We start from the raw sequence: 22,578 nt of genomic DNA on the forward strand, positions 1-22,578 counted from the left end.
GCTTGTACATTTTTAAACTAAGAGAAATACTTTTTATTTCAGATCTCCCACAACAGCACTCAACTCTTTAAGGTAGATAAATCAATATTTTTAAGTGATTGATTGAAAGCAAAAATACGCAGTCAGTTAATATTTCCACTTAAAACAAGTGAAATGTATTAGGGAATCCAGTCCAAATCACATTTTGCTGATGATTTTCTATATGTTTTAAGAAGACTGACCTTCCCTCCAAGCTCAGAATTTCCTTATTCGATGATACATAATCCAGGCTCCTTTATGAACTTTGCTCTGAGAACCTTTCCAGCAATTACAGATGAACATCAATGCTCAGGAATTTTGTGTACTACTGCTAACAGATCATATTCATTCAGTGATAATAGATGATTTTGGAAAGTCTTGGATACATTTGGATAATACAACCTCTAAACTCCTTCTAATTCTAAAACCCATTCATTCATATTCATGGCTTTTAGATTGAGTCCAAGTGACTTGGCTAATACAAGCCCATCCATGATTCAGCCCCTGCTGACTTCTCTAGGGTCCTCTTCTGCATTTACTCTTCTTTACTTTATGCCTACCAATGTTAAATTGCTTTAAATTTCCTAAATGCACCATCTTATTTCAAACCTCTGTGCCTTTGCCTGTTGTATTCTTCTCTTACAAACCTGGTAAATTCACCTTTCAAATCCTGTCCATGGGAAACTTCCTCTCTGAAGCCTTTCCCAAAACTGCACACCTTCTAGGAATGTTCATGCCTCCCTTCCTCGTTTTATATTGCATCTGGACCTTACACATCATTTAATTTCATTTCTCAATCATTTAAAATTACCTCTCTCTTATACTAAAATATAGGCTGCTTAAGTGCAGAAGCAGTGTCTTCCTGTTTCTACCTTTAACCTCTGTTACAGTGTTAGCATGAAATGAACATAAGAGTCCACCTTGTCCAACTGTTATATTTTGTAAATAGAGACTGATTGCTATAAATGTTAAAATTTCATTTTTGTATCTAAAAAGTTAATTGATGTTTTATTTAGAATCATCAAAGTATAAATCAGAAAATTCTTGCAAGTGAACTGAGTGCCCTACTTTAAGTAATGCATTTATGTTTCAGTTCTTTATTGCAAAAAACAAGAAGGCCTATATTCTGATAATACATGTTCTCGCAAGAATTAGCATTGAATTGGCTTGATTTTCTGTCTTGAAATAGAAGATCACAATATTCTTTCTCAAAATTCTTTTGGTGCCTCCATGGGTAATTTATATAACAGAATATCTTTGTAAACCTATGCTCTTGCTATCAAAATTCCAACTTGCATGTTCCTGGAACTTGTCATTGTTAATGTCTGTCAGTGGTTATCTGTTAGGTAGGAAGTGTAAATGGAGGAAATAAGAAGATAAGAATTTTTATTTTTATTTCAGATACTTTTGTACTTTCAAAACCTTTATAATATGATGCATGTATATATTTATTTTAGCAAAGAAAGAAAATAAATAGCATATCCAACAATATGGCTCAACAACTGATTAGTCCATTTCCATAGAGAGTATTTTATTATGAAAGAATTGGATTTGAAATAATTTGGAGGTTTAAAATGTCTTCCTTGCACGTTGTTTTTAGTACTCTTGACTAGAGATACCAGTTACTTTTTCCAAAATCTTGACTCATGTTTCAAGGATGAAATATAAAGAAGATAAATGACATAAAAACTAAGGTGTGTCCCTAATATTTCCTCCTCTTAACACAATAAAATATTTCTACAAGAAATCCACATTTTAAAATCACAATAAACATATGACTCAATGATCCAGGTATGTGCTTCTGTTTTCCAATTCAAAATGAATTTGGAAATACAAACAGATATGACCTGAATAAAATATATTAATATGTTGTTTTACCTTCCATTTCGCCTAATGTTCGTTTTATTACTTCTGGAAAATTAATGCACAAATGTTAGTAGTTTCTGAAATACTGCCTTTATTTAGTTATCAATAATTTTATAAAGGAGAGACAGGGAAGGCCTTATGGATATGCTGATATTTGAGCAGAGACCTGAAGGAATGAGTCAAATATTTATTTTATGGAAGTGTGTCCCAGATAGTGGGAACAGACATATTGAAAGGCCCATTTCTTGTTTGAGTTGAGAACATGGTAAACAAGTCCAAGGAATAGAAACAAGGCTGCAGTGGCTAGAGTGGAATAAGCAAGAATGAAGTGGAAGGAGATGAGTTCAGAAAAGTAGCTGTAAAGTGCTCATATGGTAAAGGCTCTAATTTCACTTATCCCTTCTGGGACATGTGAAGTAAATCCTAAATACTCTAGATTTGTTCTTCATTTATCTAACTTTATTCAGTCTTTCCATTTTGATTCCTTTGTACTTTTTAATGTATTAAGATAAAACCTCCATTCAATCTTGTAGCTTACCAGAGTGAATCATTAATTATATCTATTTTACTCTTCATCTGATGCAGGAAATATATATATACACACACACATATATATATATATATGTATACCTATGTATACATATATATATATATATGTGTGTGTGTGTGTGTGTGTGTGTATATATATATATAAATTAAGCAGTATACACACACACACACACACATATATATAGTGTATATATATATAGTGTATATATATACACACACACACACATATATATATATATATATATATATATATATATAGTTATGTTTTTAATTTCCAGAAATGTGATATCACATTAAATATATCTATTATGGCCCATATATTTTATGGTCTTTGAATTTATGTCTGTATTTGTAGATAAGACTCCACACTGGGTAGTTGGAGTGTTTATTTTTAATCCAGGTGTGAACTGTGTACAAAACCAAGAAATGTAGATTTAAAGAAGCCTTGGCTTTGCTGGACCAAAGCAGTGGAAAAAGCAGGCAGCAGGGCGAGATCGCTGAGTTTACCGTTGATGTGCAGCCTGGCTCTTGTTTCCTTCAGGGCAGGCGTCATTACGTGTGGGGGCTGATAGCAGCAGGATGGCGTGCAGCTCTGATAATGCTAACTTTTCTCTCTGACCTAAAACCTACACTGGCCTCCCCAAATGAAACTCACCATTTACCGTTCTAATCGTGGAATTACTTAACTTTATTCTAAGGACTTACACAGAAGTCAGTCACTCTGAAAGTGAAGAAACATTTCAAGACCCACTTGATATATGCATTATCTGGCTGGTCTCCCAATCAAATGTTCCTTCTGTAGGAAAAGTTTCTTGTTTCTTGGATTTTTTTTATGTTTATTTTATTTTTGAAAGAGAGTGTGCCAGCAAGGAGGGGCAGAAAAAAGAGGGGACAGAGTATCCCAAGCAGACTCCATGCTGATAGTAGCAAGCCAGATGGGGGCTTGAACTCATGAACCTGGAGATCACCACCTCAGCCAAAGTCAGGAGCTCAACTGACTGAGCTACCCAGGTGCCCCTGTTTCTTATTTTTTTAATATATCTAACATTTATGCATAAGAAATTATTAATATCTTTTTTTTCAGATTCCATGATCTTTCTATCCTATACAGTATCTTACTGGTATTTTGGTTCTCCTTCTCAACATTGCTATGCATTTGACTTTATCTTAGTATTTTTCTTTCACTTCACTGGAATTTGAGTGTGCAGAAATGGTCAACGCTTGTATTCTTCCAGCCATGCCAAATTGGATGTATCCTACATATTTATCTGACCTAAAAATTATGTACTGTCTCCAGGTTATTGTTCATAAACACTAGGTAGTAAGAATAAATTAAGCAGGAATATTTATGTACTTGAAAAAGCTTTCCTCTAGACATAGTTCTGAGTGGAAACGTACACTTGACATTTCTTAAGTAAGTAGTCATATAAAATTAAAGGGTAAAGACTGACAAATTTTTCTCTATTTTTGCAGTTTATAGATAATCATTTCTTCCATTTTTCAGTTTTGTGGTTTCTAATAGAATGAAGCAAATCAATTTACTTTTCTTCATACCAATGAAATATTAGCCAAATATGTTTGTTTCTCAATAGTAGAATCTAGTACTAGGCCTTGAAAATAAATACAACTATGTACGTAATAAAGAGTAATTTTTTCAGAAGTTACAAGAATATTTCCAAATCCATCGCCCCATGATTAAATGTTTAGTAGGTGTAATTCTCAGAATAACAAAATTTTTGAATAAGACAACTCAAAGATTTTTGTCTATTACTCTGACCATCATACCTTACAAAAGGATACATTTCCATAAATGAGTTTAAAATGTTTTTACTGCACATAAGATGCTATCAATAATTCAATTCCTAATACCTATTTTATTCTAGAACCACACATATTTTCTTCCTGAGATATTGAGATTACCCTGTCAAATTTCATGAGATAATAATACCACCATTTTTCCAAAAGAATAAATATAAGTAATAGTATAAACATAACTTTTATTGTATTTCATGAGAAATATGAAGTTCAAGGAATTCATTATCAGGGTATGTTATTTTTACTGCATATTTTTATGTTAAAAATGACATAACAAATGCCAGGTGTGTTGATTCTCATCTCACACATTTTTTTCTGTTTGGGAATATCCAAAGACATTCTAAAAGGAAAGCTGACAATTTAATTGGAAATATTAGAGAACTGGTATAAAGAAAGATGCTCAGAATAGACAAAAGATTGATGGATTGGATTAAATCCATCATCATTAAAAGTATCTTATGTAGAAGACATAATTGTATTCATTATCTCATCACAGAATAAAGATGAATGGTTGGAAATCATAAGGAATTTTATTTTAAGTCAGTATAAGACAGCATTTTATAAAGACCTATGTACCCAGCAATGGCTCTTGCTCACCTGAGAGTAGTAAGTCTCCACCCATTGGAAGTGTTAAAGATAAGATTGGGATGCCTTGTATCAAGAAAATTATAGAGGAATTCCAGGACTATGGTGGTAATGTAAATATGTGTAAGTTTCTATCTCAAAGATTCTATAATCTTTTCCTAAATGTTGTTTTATACAAATCCAAGGTCATATGTTTTTGCTTCATTTTAGATTAGTTCTTTAGAATACTATTTGGTGTTTTGCTTTTGCTGAACAGATTTGATTTTACTTTCTTTAAGTAATCCCTCATTCATTAACAATACTCTAAATAAATTACTTTCTAAAGTTACAAAATATAGATTAATTATTATTTATGCTTTTTTAATCTGTCAGATAATGTTACTGCTTTCTTGGAGCATAAATATTATGTTTTGATTATAAGAATCTAACCTTCCTGTGATTAAAATTTACCAATTACTGTGAATTTTAAAAAGTGTGTATGCAATAGTTATGAAGTATTTTCTTTCTTTTACCAAAGGTGCATTTTTTTTTTAAAACAGAGAATACTTAGTGATAGTTTTGAGAGCTTAAATGGATGGTTAGGACACTTTAAATAGAAAGGAGTAAAATGAGTTAGATAATATGTGCTACCTATCTGTAGAATCTTCAGTATCTTCACCTGTAGCTTATCTCAGAGGTCTCCCATTTCTAACGGCACCATAATTGGATGGTTCCTTAAGGGTTATTTAAATAAGAATCAGAGAAAATGCATACTATACAAAACTTTCTTATGTAAAGAACTCCTTATAACAAAATCCAAACAAATCTATTACAGTATATCAACTGCCAGGAAAAGAGAAAGAGAGAGAGAGGGAGACATTTGTCACTTTAAAAATCTCAATATTGGTTAGGATTTCTCTTTTATTTTTCCATGATTTAAGTTTCCATTTTGTGAAATGATCAACCATAGAGTATCCCTGCAGTTGACAAAGACCTAAAAATAATGTTGTGACAGAAACCTGGTTGCTCATCAAAATCTTTTCACTTTCCTCCTGGACACACAGCTAGACTACATTTTTCAGATTTCCTTGTAGTTTCCATATTCTCCCTCTCATCATGTCCATGATTTTCCATCTTCCCTCGTTTGAATCTGGATGAAGATGATTTAGAGGAGGACTCTAGAGCCTTTGGAATTGAGAAGCCACAGATAGAAAGAGCCTGGGTCCTTGAATACCTATGCAAAGCAATACCACCACCCATCCCTACATTGGAACATCACAGGAGCAAAAAATAAACAGTGTAGTTTGTTGTGTCTGTTAGCCTATCGTTTGTAGGAGTAGTAAGATAAGGTGGAGTTTTTATCAAACACTATGATAAAGCATAAAGCAACTTTATGGTAAAGTGTAACTTTCCACTGGTTTCTATAAAAAAAAAGTATTTATCTTCAATAACCTGAGAATTCTTCAAGAACAGTAACCAAAAATCTCATTCATCGATGTACTTTATGGCTTCTGACATAGAATGGGAAATACACATAGTTTATTTAATTAAGTAATTAATCAAAAGCCCAGAAACCAATCAAATGAAAATTAAAAGTAGCAGATGAATACAAGAAGGTAGTGGATTATCAACCTTAGATACTTTCCAGGCTAAATTACATTTGCAATAGGCAATAGGGGTACAACAATAATAGAATAATCACAAAAGCTCATTTCATTGTATCAGTGAGGCAACATGCTCTGCGGTTACCAAGAACAGGGTCATGTGAACAGATGGCAGTAGTAAGCACACCTGATGATTTTACTAGTGGCTAATATGTACAAAGCTAGGTGGTTAATAGTAATTTCCATGTTATACTAAACCATCAAAAATATTTCTTTAGTTTTGAAATTTAAGTCCAATTGCAGTTGTGTCAAATACTGTGACATCAGTCTTTATATATTTCCTTGACGAATAAGCTAGAAAAAGGATGAAGGGGAAAGGAATTTGGGATAAGTAGGAAGTGAAAAACAGAGAGAGAGAGAGAGAGACAGAGAGAGAGAGAGACAGAGAGAGAGGAGATTTTAAAATCTCAGGAAGGATTTTTAAAAAGTTGAAGAAATTGATAAAAACAAAAATTTGGGATTCTACCTTTAAAAACTTCTAATAATAAAACTATATCATATAGACTATAATATATATTTTAAAAATAAAAATATATATCCTAAATATATATTTATTACTTCTAAATATATATATTTATCATTACTTATTTTTATTATTATTGTGTATATACATGTTATATTTAATTCCAGATGTAGGGGAAAGTTAAAAATAATTAAGATTTACCCAAAATGGGTAGATTAATATGTTGACCTCCTAAATGGTAAAAGGACTCAGAAGATGGAAAATACACTTTTTTCAAATGTTGAGAGATAAAATGTGCTTTCTTTATCATTGGGTCATGAAACGACTAATTTACTTGTCTTATAAGTACATCTCAACTTTGCTAGTGATTCAGGATATATCTTCTTCTTTGGATCTGTGAAAATGTGTTTTACTTTAGTTTTATAAAACAATTATTTCATGGCTAGAAACAAATTTCAAGAAATAATTAAATAATCAAGCCATTTAAATAACTTAAGACCGTCACAAATATGTAAAAAAAAAAAAAAACCCAAACCCCTCAATTTTCTGAGTTAAACAGTTATATTTAGATCATTTGCATGTACTCACAACAGAATAATTAGATTTGTGCTAAAATATAAGATCTGAAACAAAGAGCTCAGTTGTAAATAGTGTCAGTTGTTTTTTCACTATTATCTTGTTCTCAATAATGTACATAGGGGCACCTGGGTGGCGCAGTCGGTTAAGCGTCCGACTTCAGCGGTCTGTGGGTTCGAGCCCCGCGTCAGGCTCTGGGCTGATGGCTTGGAGCCTGGAGCCTGTTTCTGATTCTGTGTCTCCCTCTCTCTCTGCCCCTCCCCCGTTCATGCTCTGTCTCTCTCTGTCCCAAAAATAAATAAAAAACGTTGAAAAAAAATTAAAAAAAAAATAATGTACATAAAATATGTATTCATATGTATACACACAAATATATATATACATAGGTATTATGTATACATATGAGTATATATGTGGGGATATGTGTACAGAGTATATATGCAGGGTGCTTCCTCTTTATCTTCTCCTTCTATTTCCTTCCCTTCCTGTACAATTTAGTCCTGAAGCCATGGCGGGGGCAGGGGGTGGGCAGTGCCAGCAAGGAAGGGCAGCCTCCAGAACAGGGTGTGGATGAGGCCCATGTAGGACAAAGTGGCATTCACCTAGTAGGGCTGTGTGGCATGTGATATTGGAGCCTGAGGCAGCTGATGAGGGCTTCCATATAGAGGGGCAGTAGGCAGAGTGTCAGAGCATGCTCAGAGTAAGAATGAAGGGGAAGGATTCACTAGGGAGTGTCCTAGCCTGAGCAGTTTGAGAAGGTTGCCTGCATGGCAGGACTGCCCCCTGCAGGGCATGAGAGCACAAGAGGCTGAGGACAGGTCCTCTCAGAAGGGTCCAGAAATTTGCACAAGGTTTTGGACCTTAGCACCATAAGGAGCATACCTACACAGGCTGCTACCAAGCACTGGTATTGGAGCCTGAACAGGGTGAGGACATTTGCAGGGAAGGAGACAGGTTCACTGCAAAGACACTGAGAATATGATATTTGAGTAGGCTAGAAATGAATGATAGAGAAAGCCACATGGAATCTTTTGGACAAAAGGGATCAAGAATTTATTTGAATAGTGCGGATAAATTATCTGTGCATGTTATAGTCTTTTATTTTGTTCTTTTATGTAGTAAATAGTATGAAAATGATAAAACTAATTATAGTTTAAAAATCTAGTGGATCATTAATATTGTTTCAAAAGAAAAATAGTTTTGGCAGGATGTAGAGATTGGAATGTGGGAGGATATCATTAATATATGAACAAAATTCTACTCTTACAAAACTGTATTATGCTACTAGGAAATCTTACACACACTGGTCAGCATTTCTTACACATATGAGAGAATCTAGGGTTTCCATTCCCTGCATATGTTTAGTGTGTCACACCCTGGACATCTGCTAATGTTGAACATCTGTCTTTTGTTTTCATTGAAAGATGTCTCATTTGGACTGCCAAAAAGAGAATGGGGTCATTAGTTATTCTACAGTGTGAAGTTATCCAGCAGATTATCCTTGTATGAGGAATAATAATGTCAGGAAAGCTATAGTCACTGCAATTAATCCTAAGGTTTCCTTTACACTGGGAGTCATTACAAGCATGATTCCAAAAGTGATTGCCAAACTATCAGAATTAAACAAATAAAAAGACAAATGCAAAACAAACAAAAACAAAAGTTGTTTTATATAGCATTTATTACCTGGTAATCACTGTAAATTTATTTTCTGAATACAAAAATAAAAACCAAAGTAATGAACAAGGTAAGATACTTGCGTGCCTGCTGAATTAGCAAGGTTTGAATTAAGTTTAGTGTAGTTTGAATTGATATGTTTGATGAAAGTGAACAATCTTTGTGACTTACTCTCTATTACATTGTTTATTTGATTATTTTATTAACAGTGACATGTTATTGTCCAGTATGTAGAACAACTGGAAACTTATCTTTTATGTGAAAAGCCATATGCCAGAAGTAAGCTGTTGTATATTATGTCTTTAATATTTTTATTATGTGATATAAAGTATGAAACCAAATTCATTATCATTTGGATTTTTTTGACTATGCATAGGCCATACGGTACGATTACAGGTTTTGATACGAATAGTTGAAATGTTAAGTGGTGCACTCTTTTGTTCTGCTTAAGAAATCTGTTTTTATATTCAAGTGTTTGTGTCCTTCTAAATTATGTAGAATATAACAGGCAAGAATCATGTCCTTCTAAAATGTAAATCCTTTCGCATTTGATAACTAGAAGCTTTCTGGGAGACTATTTGTAAGATAGTTGTTGGTTTTTAATTTTTATATACACCTTACAGAAACATTTATTCAACATAAGTGTAGACCTATATTCACTCATTGTGTTCACAATTTGAATTTAAAACAATAAAAACAAAAACGATGATATAGACAGAAGAAAAGGAATGATAATTTTAGTGTGACTTAGCACCACAGAGATCATATTGAGCAAATCTTTATTTTAAAAATGCAAGCAGTCCTAATTTCATCCCTCTGTTTCTTAGTTGTTTTCTATTTTATAAAATGGAAGTGTTACGAAGTTACAAGAACACCTGGAAAGACTGTGTATGTGTGTCACTTTATATAAATATAATTAAATTATTTATGTGTTCAATAATAATCCATTGTAAGCTACCAAAAGAACTTTATTTCAAGACCCTGTTTGTCCTTGAAAATCTGACTCTGTCTTCATATCTGATGCTTTGCTTAAATACATTATCCCATCTCTTTTTATCATGTACCTGTTCAATTCCTCTGCTATTATTTTCTAGCTTCTCACAGTTATACATGTTCAAGGTTTGCTTTGATTTTAAATCTAGTAGTTTGAATCACAGTACAGAATGCTAAATAACTGGAAAAGTATTAGCTCATTTAATCAATCTAACCTTGTTTTCTTGTAGGAGGATGTTAAAAATGTATATTTGGAAAGGGAACAAAAAAAGGAATGGAAAAATTTCAAGGTATAGTAATATAGATTGCAACAAAATACATAGGATAACTGATAATTCTTCCCTAATGGTAACCTATATTACATTAGTGAAAACTTGTTCAGAGAGTATGAATATTAAAGAAAATGATAATGATGTTTAAACATTTCTACTGAAAAAATATTGTTTAATTCTTTAGAGCTTAGTACTGTCTTGTAAGAAACATTAAAGTAAATTTGTAGTAATTTAATTTTTTTTCCAAACTTAGAGGGAAGAATATGCACGAAGTACCTACTGTGGGCTAAGCAGTTTATATATGCTGTTGCATCAGTTAACCTATTTAAACATAGTTATTGTTTTTCTTATTTTATGGAAGAGGAATTTAAGGACTGTAGAGATTAAGGAACTTGTTCAAATAACACAGATAGTTAATATAACTTTCAGTAATACAACTCAGGTTTGCTCAATTCCAGAAGCAATGAGTTATTTTTAATTTTATGGTTTTTCTGTAAGAGCAACAGCGTGCAGTTGGCATGTGAGGATAAAACTGTCTTTATTTTGTGATATATATGCCAAAGGAAAAATTAGTGAATATGGTTGTTTTCACATTGCTGTGGAATTAATCCAATCTTTAGCACTTAAAAAAGTGACTGCCAGAATCGTTATCATTGTTATCACCATCCTCATCACCACTATCTCCACCATCACTTACCCAGCCATGGGTGGAATCCTTTAAATATCCCATTTGTGTAGTGCTTTCAGCAAATTTAGAAACAAAAAAAAAAAAGGGACGGGATAACTCTGGAGATTGTGGGACAGCTGAGACACATAGTCTCCAAAACATGAAGAAAAAATTTTTTTAATATTTATTTATTTTTAAGAGAGAGAGAGAGAGAGAGAGAGAGAGAGACAGAGCTTGCGCAGGGGAGGGGCAGAGAGAGAGGGAGACACAGAATCTGAAGCAGGCTCCAGGCTCTGAGCTGTCAGCACAGAGCCTGACGTGGGGCTCGGACTCGTCAACTGTGAGATCATGACCTGAGCTGAAGTAGGACGCTTAACTGACTGAGCCACCTGGGCGCCACAACATGAAGAAATTTTTAAAACACAACATAAGGTGCAGCTGCTCTGGAAAACAGTGTGGAGGTTCCTCAAAAAATTAAAAATAGATCTACCCTATGACCCAGCAATAGCACTGCTAGGAATTTACCCAAAGGATACAGGAGTGCAGATGCATAGGGGCACATGTACCCCAATGTTTATAGCAGCACTTTCAACAATAACCAAATTATGGAAAGAGCCTAAATGTCCATCAACTGATGAATGGATAAAGAAATTGTGGTTTATATATACAATGGAATACTACTTGGCAATGAGAAAGAATGAAATATGGCCTTTTGTAGCAATGTGGATGGAACTAGAGGGTATTTGGCTAAGTGAAATAAGTCAGGCAGAGAAAGACAGATACCATATGTTATCACTCATATGTGGATCCTGAGAAACTTAACAGAAGACCAGGGTGAGGGGAAGAAAGGGGAGAAAAAAAAAGTTACAGAGAGGGAAGGAGGCAAACCACAAGAGACTCTTAAATACTGAGAACAAACAGGGTTGATGGAGGGTGGGGAGAGGGGAAAGTGGTTGATGGGCATTGAGGAGGGCACCTGCTGGAATGAGCACTGGGTGTTGTATGGAAACCAACTTGACAATAAATTACATTAAAAAAAAATAAGACACAACATAAAGAAATAAGACAATGTGTCACCTTTAAAGTAGCAACCTCTCTTTATTTTTCTGGCTAACATGATAGATTAATGTGGTATGAGATACTACATAAGAAATAGAAAGTAAAAGTGACAGGCAGAAATTTTAAATAGGTGATTTTATTAAAAAAAAAAACCTTCAATGTTGTATCATTTGGCCTCTTTACATAGAGTTATTGTTTTTCCTATTTTATGGAAATAAGAAATAAATAGAAAAAGGGGGAAAGGTTTTCAAGCAGGTCAATGTTAGACTTTGGATCTGGGATACCATAGGTAAGTGCTGCACTACTATGTGGCTTTAAACCCGATATGTGTTTCTCCTTTATGTTGTAGGCATGTACAGTAGGGTGTGAACACTGACCCAATAAGTAAGAACAAGTATGTCAGAAAAACTTTCCAAATACTTACTTCTTTTAAAAGAACAGTGAAGGGACGCCTGGGTGGCTCAGTTGGTTAAGCGGCCGACTTCGACTCAGGTCATGATCTTGCAGTCCGTGAGTTCGAGCCCCGCGTCAGGCTCTGTGCTGACAGCTCAGAGCCTGGAGCCTGTTTCGGATTCTGTGTCTCCCTCTCTCTGACCCTTCCCCGTTCATGCTCTGTCTCTCTCTGTCTCAAAAATAAATAAACGTTAAAAAAAAATTTTAAAAGAACAGTGAAGCAAAGAGTGGAGTGAATTCCCACATCAAAATACTACTTCTCATAGCCATCTGCAATAATGAAATCTAATTCTGTGTTCTTGATAAGCTAGTTCTAATGACTTTGTTCATATTCCTGTCAGTCAGTGAGCACTGATTTAGCTCCCATCGGGATTTTCAATACTCCAAATATTATAATTTACTAAAAATCAAGTATTTTTCCTTTTAAACTCAGGTCCTTTCCAAAATAAAATCTTATCATTTCTTTAATCCCATAGACAAAAATAAATATTTAATACTTTTCAATTTCCCCTAAGATATCCAAATCTGTGTGTAAATATTTGCATGTAGGTTTTTAAGAATTTTGCCCCTATAAAAATCTGTCCTACTGAATTTCTTTCAATTCCCTAAATGGCCATTCTCTGTGCTGTCTGAAACACCTTTACCTGTACCGATCTGTAACCAATTATTATCAGTTTCATTGCTAGATTGTAATTTGAATAAGGGGGAGATATTGACAAGCATAGTGCCTGTTACATGATGAGAACACAATAATTATAAAGAATAAATGAATGAATAAATAAATGAATGAATGATAAACATACTACCAGAGATGCTTTTACTGTTGAAATGGCCCAGAATAAAGATGCCATAATTTTGCTGATATCTTCCAAATTTATGATGGAGGAATCTCTGGAAAATCTGGGAACTCAAGGCCTTCATTCAAACCATTGTTTCTTTTAAGATTCCCTGCTGTCAGACACACTTTCATCACATAGTTAAGAAATGATTCATAAACTTCCAGCTGGATATATCAGAATCTTAGATTTATTAAAGTTGTTGCAGGAACAATTTATGAAGAGCAATCCACAGACTTGTACCTGATGCTTGTCACTCTTGTCCCAAATCCTAAAATATAGATTATTTGCTAACCGTGCAAATGTATCTGCCACACACAGGAATTCTTCTTAAAAATGTCTTGTTACCTATCATTTGATTATTGGTCCTATCAGGATGTCTGTTCTAAATCCAAGGAGTTGTCATGGAACTCAACTTTGATTTCCTTTCTTCCTGTAGCGTATACATCAACAAATATTGAAACACCTAAGCATTTTTTTAATTTCATGAGAAAGAACGTTATCAGATTTCATATTTATAGGCATTATACATGTACTAACAAGAACAGATTGTGAGCTTTCATTTTCATGCTTTCTAGCCTAGCAGCCTTAAGCAGTATAGGTATTCTATAGACATTTTCTGATTGATTCATAAAAACTTTAACTAAAAACCAATTGGAAGGTGTATGGAAAAATACATTGTTGCACACAATGGTGTGTTAATCAATGTTTAACAAACTACTCCCCTACCCCCAACAAACCAAACCAAAGCAAACCAAACCAAAAACCTTTGACTTGTCACATTTGCCACTTTTCATGGTGTAAATATCCCCATCAGAACCGATTTCAAGCTCCCCAATGTGAAGTCACTATAAGTACAGTTGGGAAGAGATGCACACAGTGGGCTCTCATGGGTTATGAAGTAGCTCCAGAACACAGGTGGTTCGTCATGTCTGTGAGATTATGCAATTACACAAACCTGGTATAACAACTAGGACAGAAAAAAATACGGCTTGCTTTTAAATTTAAAACCTTCAGAGAATAATGGAAGTGATGAGGAAACAAGGAGCATTCCACCAAAATTGGCAGGAGGGCTGGAATCAGGAAGAATGAGATAGCTCCTTAACGCAATAATGGAAGATTAAGCAAAAGTAGAAATTTGAGGCGAAATAATCATTTATCAGTATTAACTAACAACAACAAAAATTCTGGGTTTGCCACGTATTCTTTCTGGTTCTCCTAAGATAACTAATAAAAAATGTTTGGCATCGATGCTTATTTATATTGTTCATTTTGACCATATATCACAGGCATACCTGCCACCTGATCTCCCTGCCATTCATGTCTATAGACAAACCCTCTTGCTGCCCTGAGCAAATTTGGACTCCTCAAACAAACCTTCAGCTTTTTGTGCTTAATTCTCCCTCCCAAGGTTTTTTCCCTTCTAACCATTCTATTCAGCTTAGTTTTCTTACTCTTTCAGCACAAATTCCATTTTGGCCTTGTTCTTAGTGTTTTTCCCTCACTCCTCTTCAACAATCTGAGATCTTAGTACTTCTTCAGTCACAACATCCACCACCCTCTATTAACATTCCTAATTGCCTGTAGCTCCCACTGGTAGTCTTTTTTCTTACTGGGTACTTATGGTCTGCAATTTACAATTACATAGCTGGTTATGTACTGAACTGTTATTTGCTAAATGTTTTGTACCTGTGTCTCCCTCTCTCTTTCATAGTATATTTTAAGGTACTAGCAGATAAGAGACCATACAAAACAAAATAGTGTTGAACACATAGGGAAACTTAGGAAATACTTAATGTTAACTGAAATATAGAACTAGAAAAAGGGTAGTTTGACACATAAATGCCTTGCTAATGCCTTTATAATATTTTACATTAATACCCTAAAATATTTTTATCCCTTTAATAATTTGAACTAAAAATGACACCATAATAATAGTTGCAATCTACATATTTCACTCAGATCTAGTCTCAGAATAGGGATTTTTTGGGTTTTTTTGTTGTTGTTTTTAATCTAATTATTTGGAATAAAATAATTTTTAAAAATTATGAATCAGAGGGGTGCCTAGGTAGCTCAGTAGGTTACACATCTGACTTTGGTTCAGGTCGTGATCTCGCAGTTCATGAATTTGAGCCCCACATCAGGATTTCTGCCATCAGCAGGGAGACTGCTTTGGATCCTTTCTCCCGCTCTTTTTCTGCACCTTCCCTGCTTGTGCTCTCTCTCTCAAAAATAAATAAACATTTAAAAAAATTATGAATCAGAGTAGAATTGAAGTCAAAGTAGAAATCCATTTTAAGACAAAAAATAACTGAAGCAAATAGAATTACTACGAAAAATTCAAATGAAATCACATTTCAGGGTACCTGGGTGGCTCAGTCAGTTAAGCGTCCAGCTTTGGCTCAGATCATGATCATGAGTTTGAGCCCTGCCCTGGGGTCTGCACTGACAGCTCAGAGCCTGGAGACTGCTTTGGATTCTGTGGCTCCCTCTCTCTCTGCCCTCCCCTGTTTACACTCTTTCTCTCTCTCTCTCTTTCAAAAATAAATAAACATTATTTTTTTTAAATAAATGAAATCACATTTCAAAATACCTGAAGTAATCACTCCATATTAATTTTCAAATTGTGTTTAGAAATTTTTAATGTTAATACCCAGTAGGTTTAAATAAAAATTCAAATTATGGACTGAGCTCTGGCCTATAATTATAATTTTCATAGGTTAAATGGTTTTATGAATTTTGGAAAAGGGGTCCAGTGGTCACAGACTGATAGACTAATTTTTGTTTGTTTCAAATTTTTGTTAATTCTAGTTAGTTAACATATAGTATAATATTGGTTTCAGGAGTAGAATTTAGTGATTCATCACTTACATAACACCCTCTGCTCATATTAAATGATTAATGGTTTTTGCTAGTTGTTAAGGTTTATTTTAATTAGTCTTTATACCTAAGCATCTCAAATTAATCTAATAATATTAACTGCTTCTAAATTTCAAGAGATAAAACTGACACAATTACTGCATATCTCCAAAATGTAGTGATAAAGCATGGCTCAAAAAAAATGAATAATAACTCCACTAAAATACTCACAAAGAAAACAAAATAAAAAATTCTCACTCACTTATGTTGTAGCCAATATACGTTATTTCCTCTCCCTAAGTCCAGAGCCAAAAACGCATAATTCTATGGAGCAAAAAACCAATTTTAAGTAAATATAAAAGTCTAAATGCACTAGCTGCATATATAGTTTTAATTACTGACACATGTTTAAATCAGCATTCATACCAGTCCTTTGGCCCTAATATCATGCCTCTGCTTATATCCCTTCAAGTGAAATTAAGTACCATGTAGTCATCTCTTCTCTAGGCTATATTTGATTAGCTCCCTCAGTTCCCCTCATAAATTCTATTTTCCTTTTTTTTTTTTTTTTTAAATTTTTTTTTCAACGTTTATTTTATTTTTGGGACAGAGAGAGACAGAGCATGAACGGGGGAGGGACAGAGAGAGAGGGAGACACAGAATCGGAAACAGGCTCCAGGCTCCGAGCCATCAGCCCAGAGCCCGACGCGGGGCTCGAACTCACGGACCGTGAGATCGTGACCTGGCTGAAGTCGGAAGCTTAACCGACTGCGCCACCCAGGCGCCCCTATTTTCCTTTTTTAAAGATTGTTTTGTTGCTCTCTTCTGGACCCTCCATGATTAACATAAGACCACTAAATTAAATTTCACTTCTTATGCCCAAGTCTCTATTTGCCAAGTTATTATATTACTTGACCTGATGCCTCAGTCTAGTCTTCATGAAATGGAATATACTATTGAAAAGTGAAAATCTTTTTCTCATTCTACCAACTATTGGTTGATCTTTTTATCATAAAATTTATACTTATTCTTCCCATAGGGATTAACATGACAAACAATATTGATCATTAATCCTGTAACATGTATCTATAGATTTTAAATGGAGACCTCAAGCTTTTTTCTCCTCCTCCTCCTCCTCCTCCTCCTCCTCCTCCTCCTCCTCCTCCTCCTTTTGGCATATCTCTCACTATCATTTCTCTTTGAAAACATTGTCTCATTATTTGAAATTAAAGAATATATGTATTTTTGTGAACTTATGCACAGAGGCATATATATTGCTATAATATTATGTACACATTTGTGCATTTTAATTTTGTCCTGACTACTATGCACTTGATACATTTGCTTCGTATATTTCAAAGATAAAAAAAATAAGCTAAGTTTGTAAAAAAGCTAATTTCCTGAAGAAAAAAATCATTTGCCCCCTGATGCTCACTGCTTTTTCGACTCTTTGTCTACATGAACTTAATGTTATTCTTAAGAATCCAAACCCATCAACCGCCTTGCTCTCCTACCCTTTCCCATATTTATCTGTAGGTGAAACTAGTCGTCATAGCTGGACTTTTCTGATGCTGAGCTTGACCATTTTTCAACTGCTGCTTTTGATAAAAGACATAATCATCTGGGAAATATAAATGCAGTTTCTGGAGAGAGCTGAGTCCTTCTGAGAATGATTGCCTGGTGAGCCAAGTTCTGTCATCAAAACCCGACAGGCAGTTCACACTGGAATACATGTTTAAGGGTGTGGGAATATGCAGACAGATTTTGTCCTTTGTGTTTAACTTGGCAGTCTTTTTCCTCACTGCTTCTTGCATTGTTTTATAGCAATGACATCTTCTTACATGATTCACATGACTAGGTATTTAATAGAGAAACCTGCTGGTTTTCATAAGATTTGGGAAGACGAGGATGGATAGGGAGGCTGTTATAAGTTTGTCTATTTTCAAACCAAGCAATAAATTTAAAAAGCTCTATTTCCAATGTGAATCACAAATGAAGACGTGCTGAAATGTGTTCAAATTAATTTTCTAGTGCAATGGGGAAAAAAAAAACAAGCACTGTAATATCAGCTTCTGCATTTTCTTTTTTAGTCTCCAGAATTTCTCTTTTTAATTTACTGTCCACTAAACTCACTAATTCCAATTCCTTTCTTACCTTTGTCACTAAACACGGTCATGTTACCCAGATAAAGAAAAATACTGTAAGACAGAATCAGTTTCTGATACATGCTACCACACAGATGGAGCTTGAAGACATGCTAATTGAAATAAACTAGACACAAACGGATATCAATATTGTCTGATTCCATTTATATAAGGTGCCTGGAACAGTAAAATTTTGTCTTAGATTGTCTTAGAGATAGAAGGTAGGATAGTGGTTACCTGGGGCTTGAGGGTAAGCAGAATGGAAAGTTATTGCTTAATGGTTGCAGAGTTTCAGTTTGAGATGATAAAAAACTTTTGAGGATGGATACTGGTGATAGTTATACAACAGTGTGAATGTACTTAATGCCACTGAACTGTACACTTAAGAGGGTAAAATGGTAAATATTATGTTATTTACATTTTGCCTATATTGATAAAACAAAGAGGATCTCTGCCAGCTCCCCCACGTTACCCACTGAGATGGAACACTTCAGAGAGAATAGCCGTGTGGTGCACCAGGAAAGGGTAGACCATAGTGTCACAAGTGTAGTGTCACAAGGGTAGTCTCACAAGTGTCAGCATCAGCCAGTGGGCTTAAAGCACAGCATGCCATTTGTGACCATGCCGAGAGATCAGATGTTCTTCTTCAAAGGCTTAAATTTGTTAGACCCACAACATATACACTATTCTGAATAGAACGGAAGTGATATCTGAGAATGACAAAATCCAATTTCCCATAAGTCCAGAGTGTGAACTTCTGGAGTTTTAGCTTAAATCTAACTTAGAAAAATTAAAGAATTGTTACTTTTTTCTACTCTATGGTAGAGTAAATTTTAGGACCGTTGAATGAGTTTACTTTTTCCTGAAAAAAAAGAAAAGATGTTTTTAAATGTATGCTCTATCTTATCATCAGTGGTGTCTAACAGTATTTTGAGAAATAGGTTTATTTTATTTGGTAATAGGAGCCATAAAATTTATAAAATACCATTTTAAGTTAATAGCCTGCAAAGTCATAATTATGTTTAGTGCAAAAGTGCAGTAACTTTCTATTTAAAAGGTGTTCTTAATTTGGTTTTATTTTCTTTTGTCCTGTGAATTGTCTTTTACCTAGCTTTATTCGTCATCCTGGTTTTCATTTCATTTTTTATTGTAAGTGACACAAACATAAAGCATTTTGACACTGATTTCCATTAAAATATTATATCTGTTGGTATCTGCTTCTAGCAATAAAGATTTCTGTGATTTATATTCTCCATATTTATATATTTCTCTGACATTCTGCTATGCTTTTAGTCAATGCTCTTCTTTCTTTTTTAGTTTTCAGTCATTATTATCAGATCATAAGGTTGTGAGGTTTTTTTTTTTTAACTATTTACATAAATGGGATAATGCTATATTTAGTACTCTTATTTTTGTAGTAACATAAAAAGAAGACTGAATTGGATTCAAATCTGGGCTTTACCACTTTTGAGCTTTTTGACTCACAGGTTATTTAGCATCTCCCAAACTTAATTTGGGATTTCTCAACCTATGAAACACTGTTTCTCTATGTTCCATATGTTCAGATCTCAATGAAACAATTCATAGGATATCATATATTTCTTATTTTTATTATAAATCTATATATTAGTGCAGCTTGTTACCTTCGGCGTTAATAGAAATATTAATAGAACTGTATCCTGAACAATTTGGATTATGACTTTTAATTATCCATTTACTGCCCTGAGATTAATTCTCTGTTTCTAATTAGTATTGTTTCAATTACCCAAATTTTATGAAAAAAAATAATGGCTTTAATATGTAATTTTTTTCTTTGTACCAATTGAATGGAAAATAATCATAAGATGTTAAGTGGGAAAAAAGTTTCTTAGTCTTTCACAAGAAGAAATGTGGTATAAAAATTAAATTAATATGCTGCACACAATAATATTAGCATCTGAGCTAAAAACAAACAAAAAAACAAACAAAACGATACGCTACAACAGTAGGTACCATATTTAATTTCTGAAGCCTGATATCATTTCAGCTTAACTATATGATCTTTGAAATTAAATTAATGTCAACTTGAATGTTATAGATTGCATAGTTGCTTTATGGATATTTGTTTATTAGTTATAAAATATTTATGTTCCAAGAATTAAATCTAATTTTATCATTATATATATTTAAGCAATATGTTATGTAATTAATCACATCAGCCATGGAAGTCAACTAGAATTCTTTATTAAAAATTGCCTTAGTGTCCTTATCTAAAAACCAACCAAACATTCCCTTTCAGGATTGTTGTGAGAGTTAAATGAGACATAGTAGGCAATCAACACATACTCATTCCCTTTCCTTATTTATAAATATCACTCCCTATGGCTTTTATTTCATTGTTGTTTTTATAAGTAAAGTCAATATAAACAAAACCAAATGTAGAATTAGATGTTTTTAAAATATTAATGCTGTACTCCAGATTATGCTAAATTTTTGCATGGTACAAATGACCCACAAGCCCTCACTGACTTCCAGCAACAAAGGTTCATTTCTTACCTACTTGCCCAGCATAGGTTGACTGCATGTTTGCATTTTGCTAGGACTCAGTGTTGCTCTCACATGGAACAAAAAAAGGGACCATGTAGGAAACACTCAATGGCTCCTGAACCTTCTTCTTGGGAATGGCACACCTCCTGTCTTCTCTCACTGTATTGAGCAAAGCAAGTTACACAGCCACTTCTGGCATCAGAGGAGTCTAAGCCTCTTCTAAGGAGGAATACTCCAGAGAGTTACTCAAGAAGAGATTTTAAAGAGAGGCATAAAATATTTATATGATAATATAAGCTATTCCAATTATTAGAAGAATTTATTATCTTGGCAAATGAAAAAAACAGGAATATCATTCCTTGCTATCTGCCTTATAGCAGTAATGGGAAGATAAACTAAATGACATATACATACAATTTAGGGATCTCAGAAAAAAAGTTTTATAAATTAAAAGTTATAATTTCTCCTCAAATATTTTATTCTAACTTAAAAAATAGCTCCATTAAGAAATAATTTATAGATATGAATGTTGAGTTATATTTAATAGAAAATTGTGCATAAATTATATTTTTACAGATTTGCTTTGGTAAAATTCTATCTTTAAAGTTTTTTTTTTAAAAAGCTATTTTTTTGTTGTTTTCCTATGGAATTCATACTATTCATTCTACTATAAGTTTCAAAGTTTAGGGATGATAAGATTAATTACTTTTAATAATCTTTTCTTTCTAGGATAAAACAATGAAAAACTCCTTGTATTATAATGGAATTATTCCAGGCTTTGGAAAATGGGACCATTGCTGGACCAGCATTCCTAGGAATCTCAAGGATACTCTAATCAGTTATTAAAAATGTCAACTTATAAGAAATTGGGAATTTCAGCATGGATTATTAATTGTTTTTGTTATTCACTTGGAATCACTATAATGGTCTACCCAATTACCTTACAATTCTATTTCTTCCCGAAGACAAATTTCTTACTAATTAATCCATATATATTCCTACTAATATATTTATTTTGTACAACTGAATTTCCTTTTTATTTTTTTTATTTATTTTTTGCTGTTTTCTCTTTATTAAGGTCCTGTATCATAAAAGGAGATAAAAATATCTTCTGTAACACTTTTTAGAGGACCAAAAATTTTAAAATAAAATTTCTGACATCTAAGTCCTAATTAGCATATTTAAATTATATACCATGCTTTGGCTCATTAAATTAAGTGTAAAAGTGAAACAAAAATGGTAAGCTTATTATTGCTTTTCAAAAACTATGAAATAATGGTTTTATTGCCGTCTTAAACTTGTTTGCAAAACACAGCCTATTTTCTATGCATTTTATAGTATATGTAAGATGGCTTAGTCCATTTGGGCTTTTATACCAAAATGCTACAGACTGGATGGCTTATAAACAAGAGAAATTTATTTCTCACAGTTCTGGATGATGGGAAGTCCAAGATCTAGATCCAATATGGTCATGTTCTGGTGAGGATCCTTTATCTGTCCATAGCCCTCATCTTCTTCTGTGCCCACATGGTGGAACCAGCTAGGAAGCTTTCTAGTATCTCTTGTATAAGAGCACA

General features: G+C 33.6%; 1 protein-coding gene across 3 annotated transcripts in view; it reads left to right on the forward strand.

Annotated features, from left to right (window-relative positions):
- Nucleotides 1-21,979, forward strand: part of CNBD1 (cyclic nucleotide binding domain containing 1) — a 460,555-nt gene extending 438,576 nt beyond the window's left edge. For 2 of the 3 annotated variants that reach the window (XM_042973091.1, XM_042973093.1), the window contains one exon: nucleotides 21,731-21,979. In XM_042973091.1, the coding sequence (XP_042829025.1) occupies nucleotides 21,731-21,847 (117 nt within the window). In that variant the 3' untranslated portion in view covers nucleotides 21,848-21,979. The remainder of the gene's footprint in view (nucleotides 1-21,730) is intronic. The other variant, XM_015538490.2, reaches the window with a different exon arrangement.
- Nucleotides 21,980-22,578: the final 599 nt, after the last annotated feature.

This window comes from Panthera tigris, chromosome F2, assembly GCF_018350195.1.
Source record: "Panthera tigris isolate Pti1 chromosome F2, P.tigris_Pti1_mat1.1, whole genome shotgun sequence".
Lineage (NCBI taxonomy): Eukaryota > Metazoa > Chordata > Mammalia > Carnivora > Felidae > Panthera > Panthera tigris.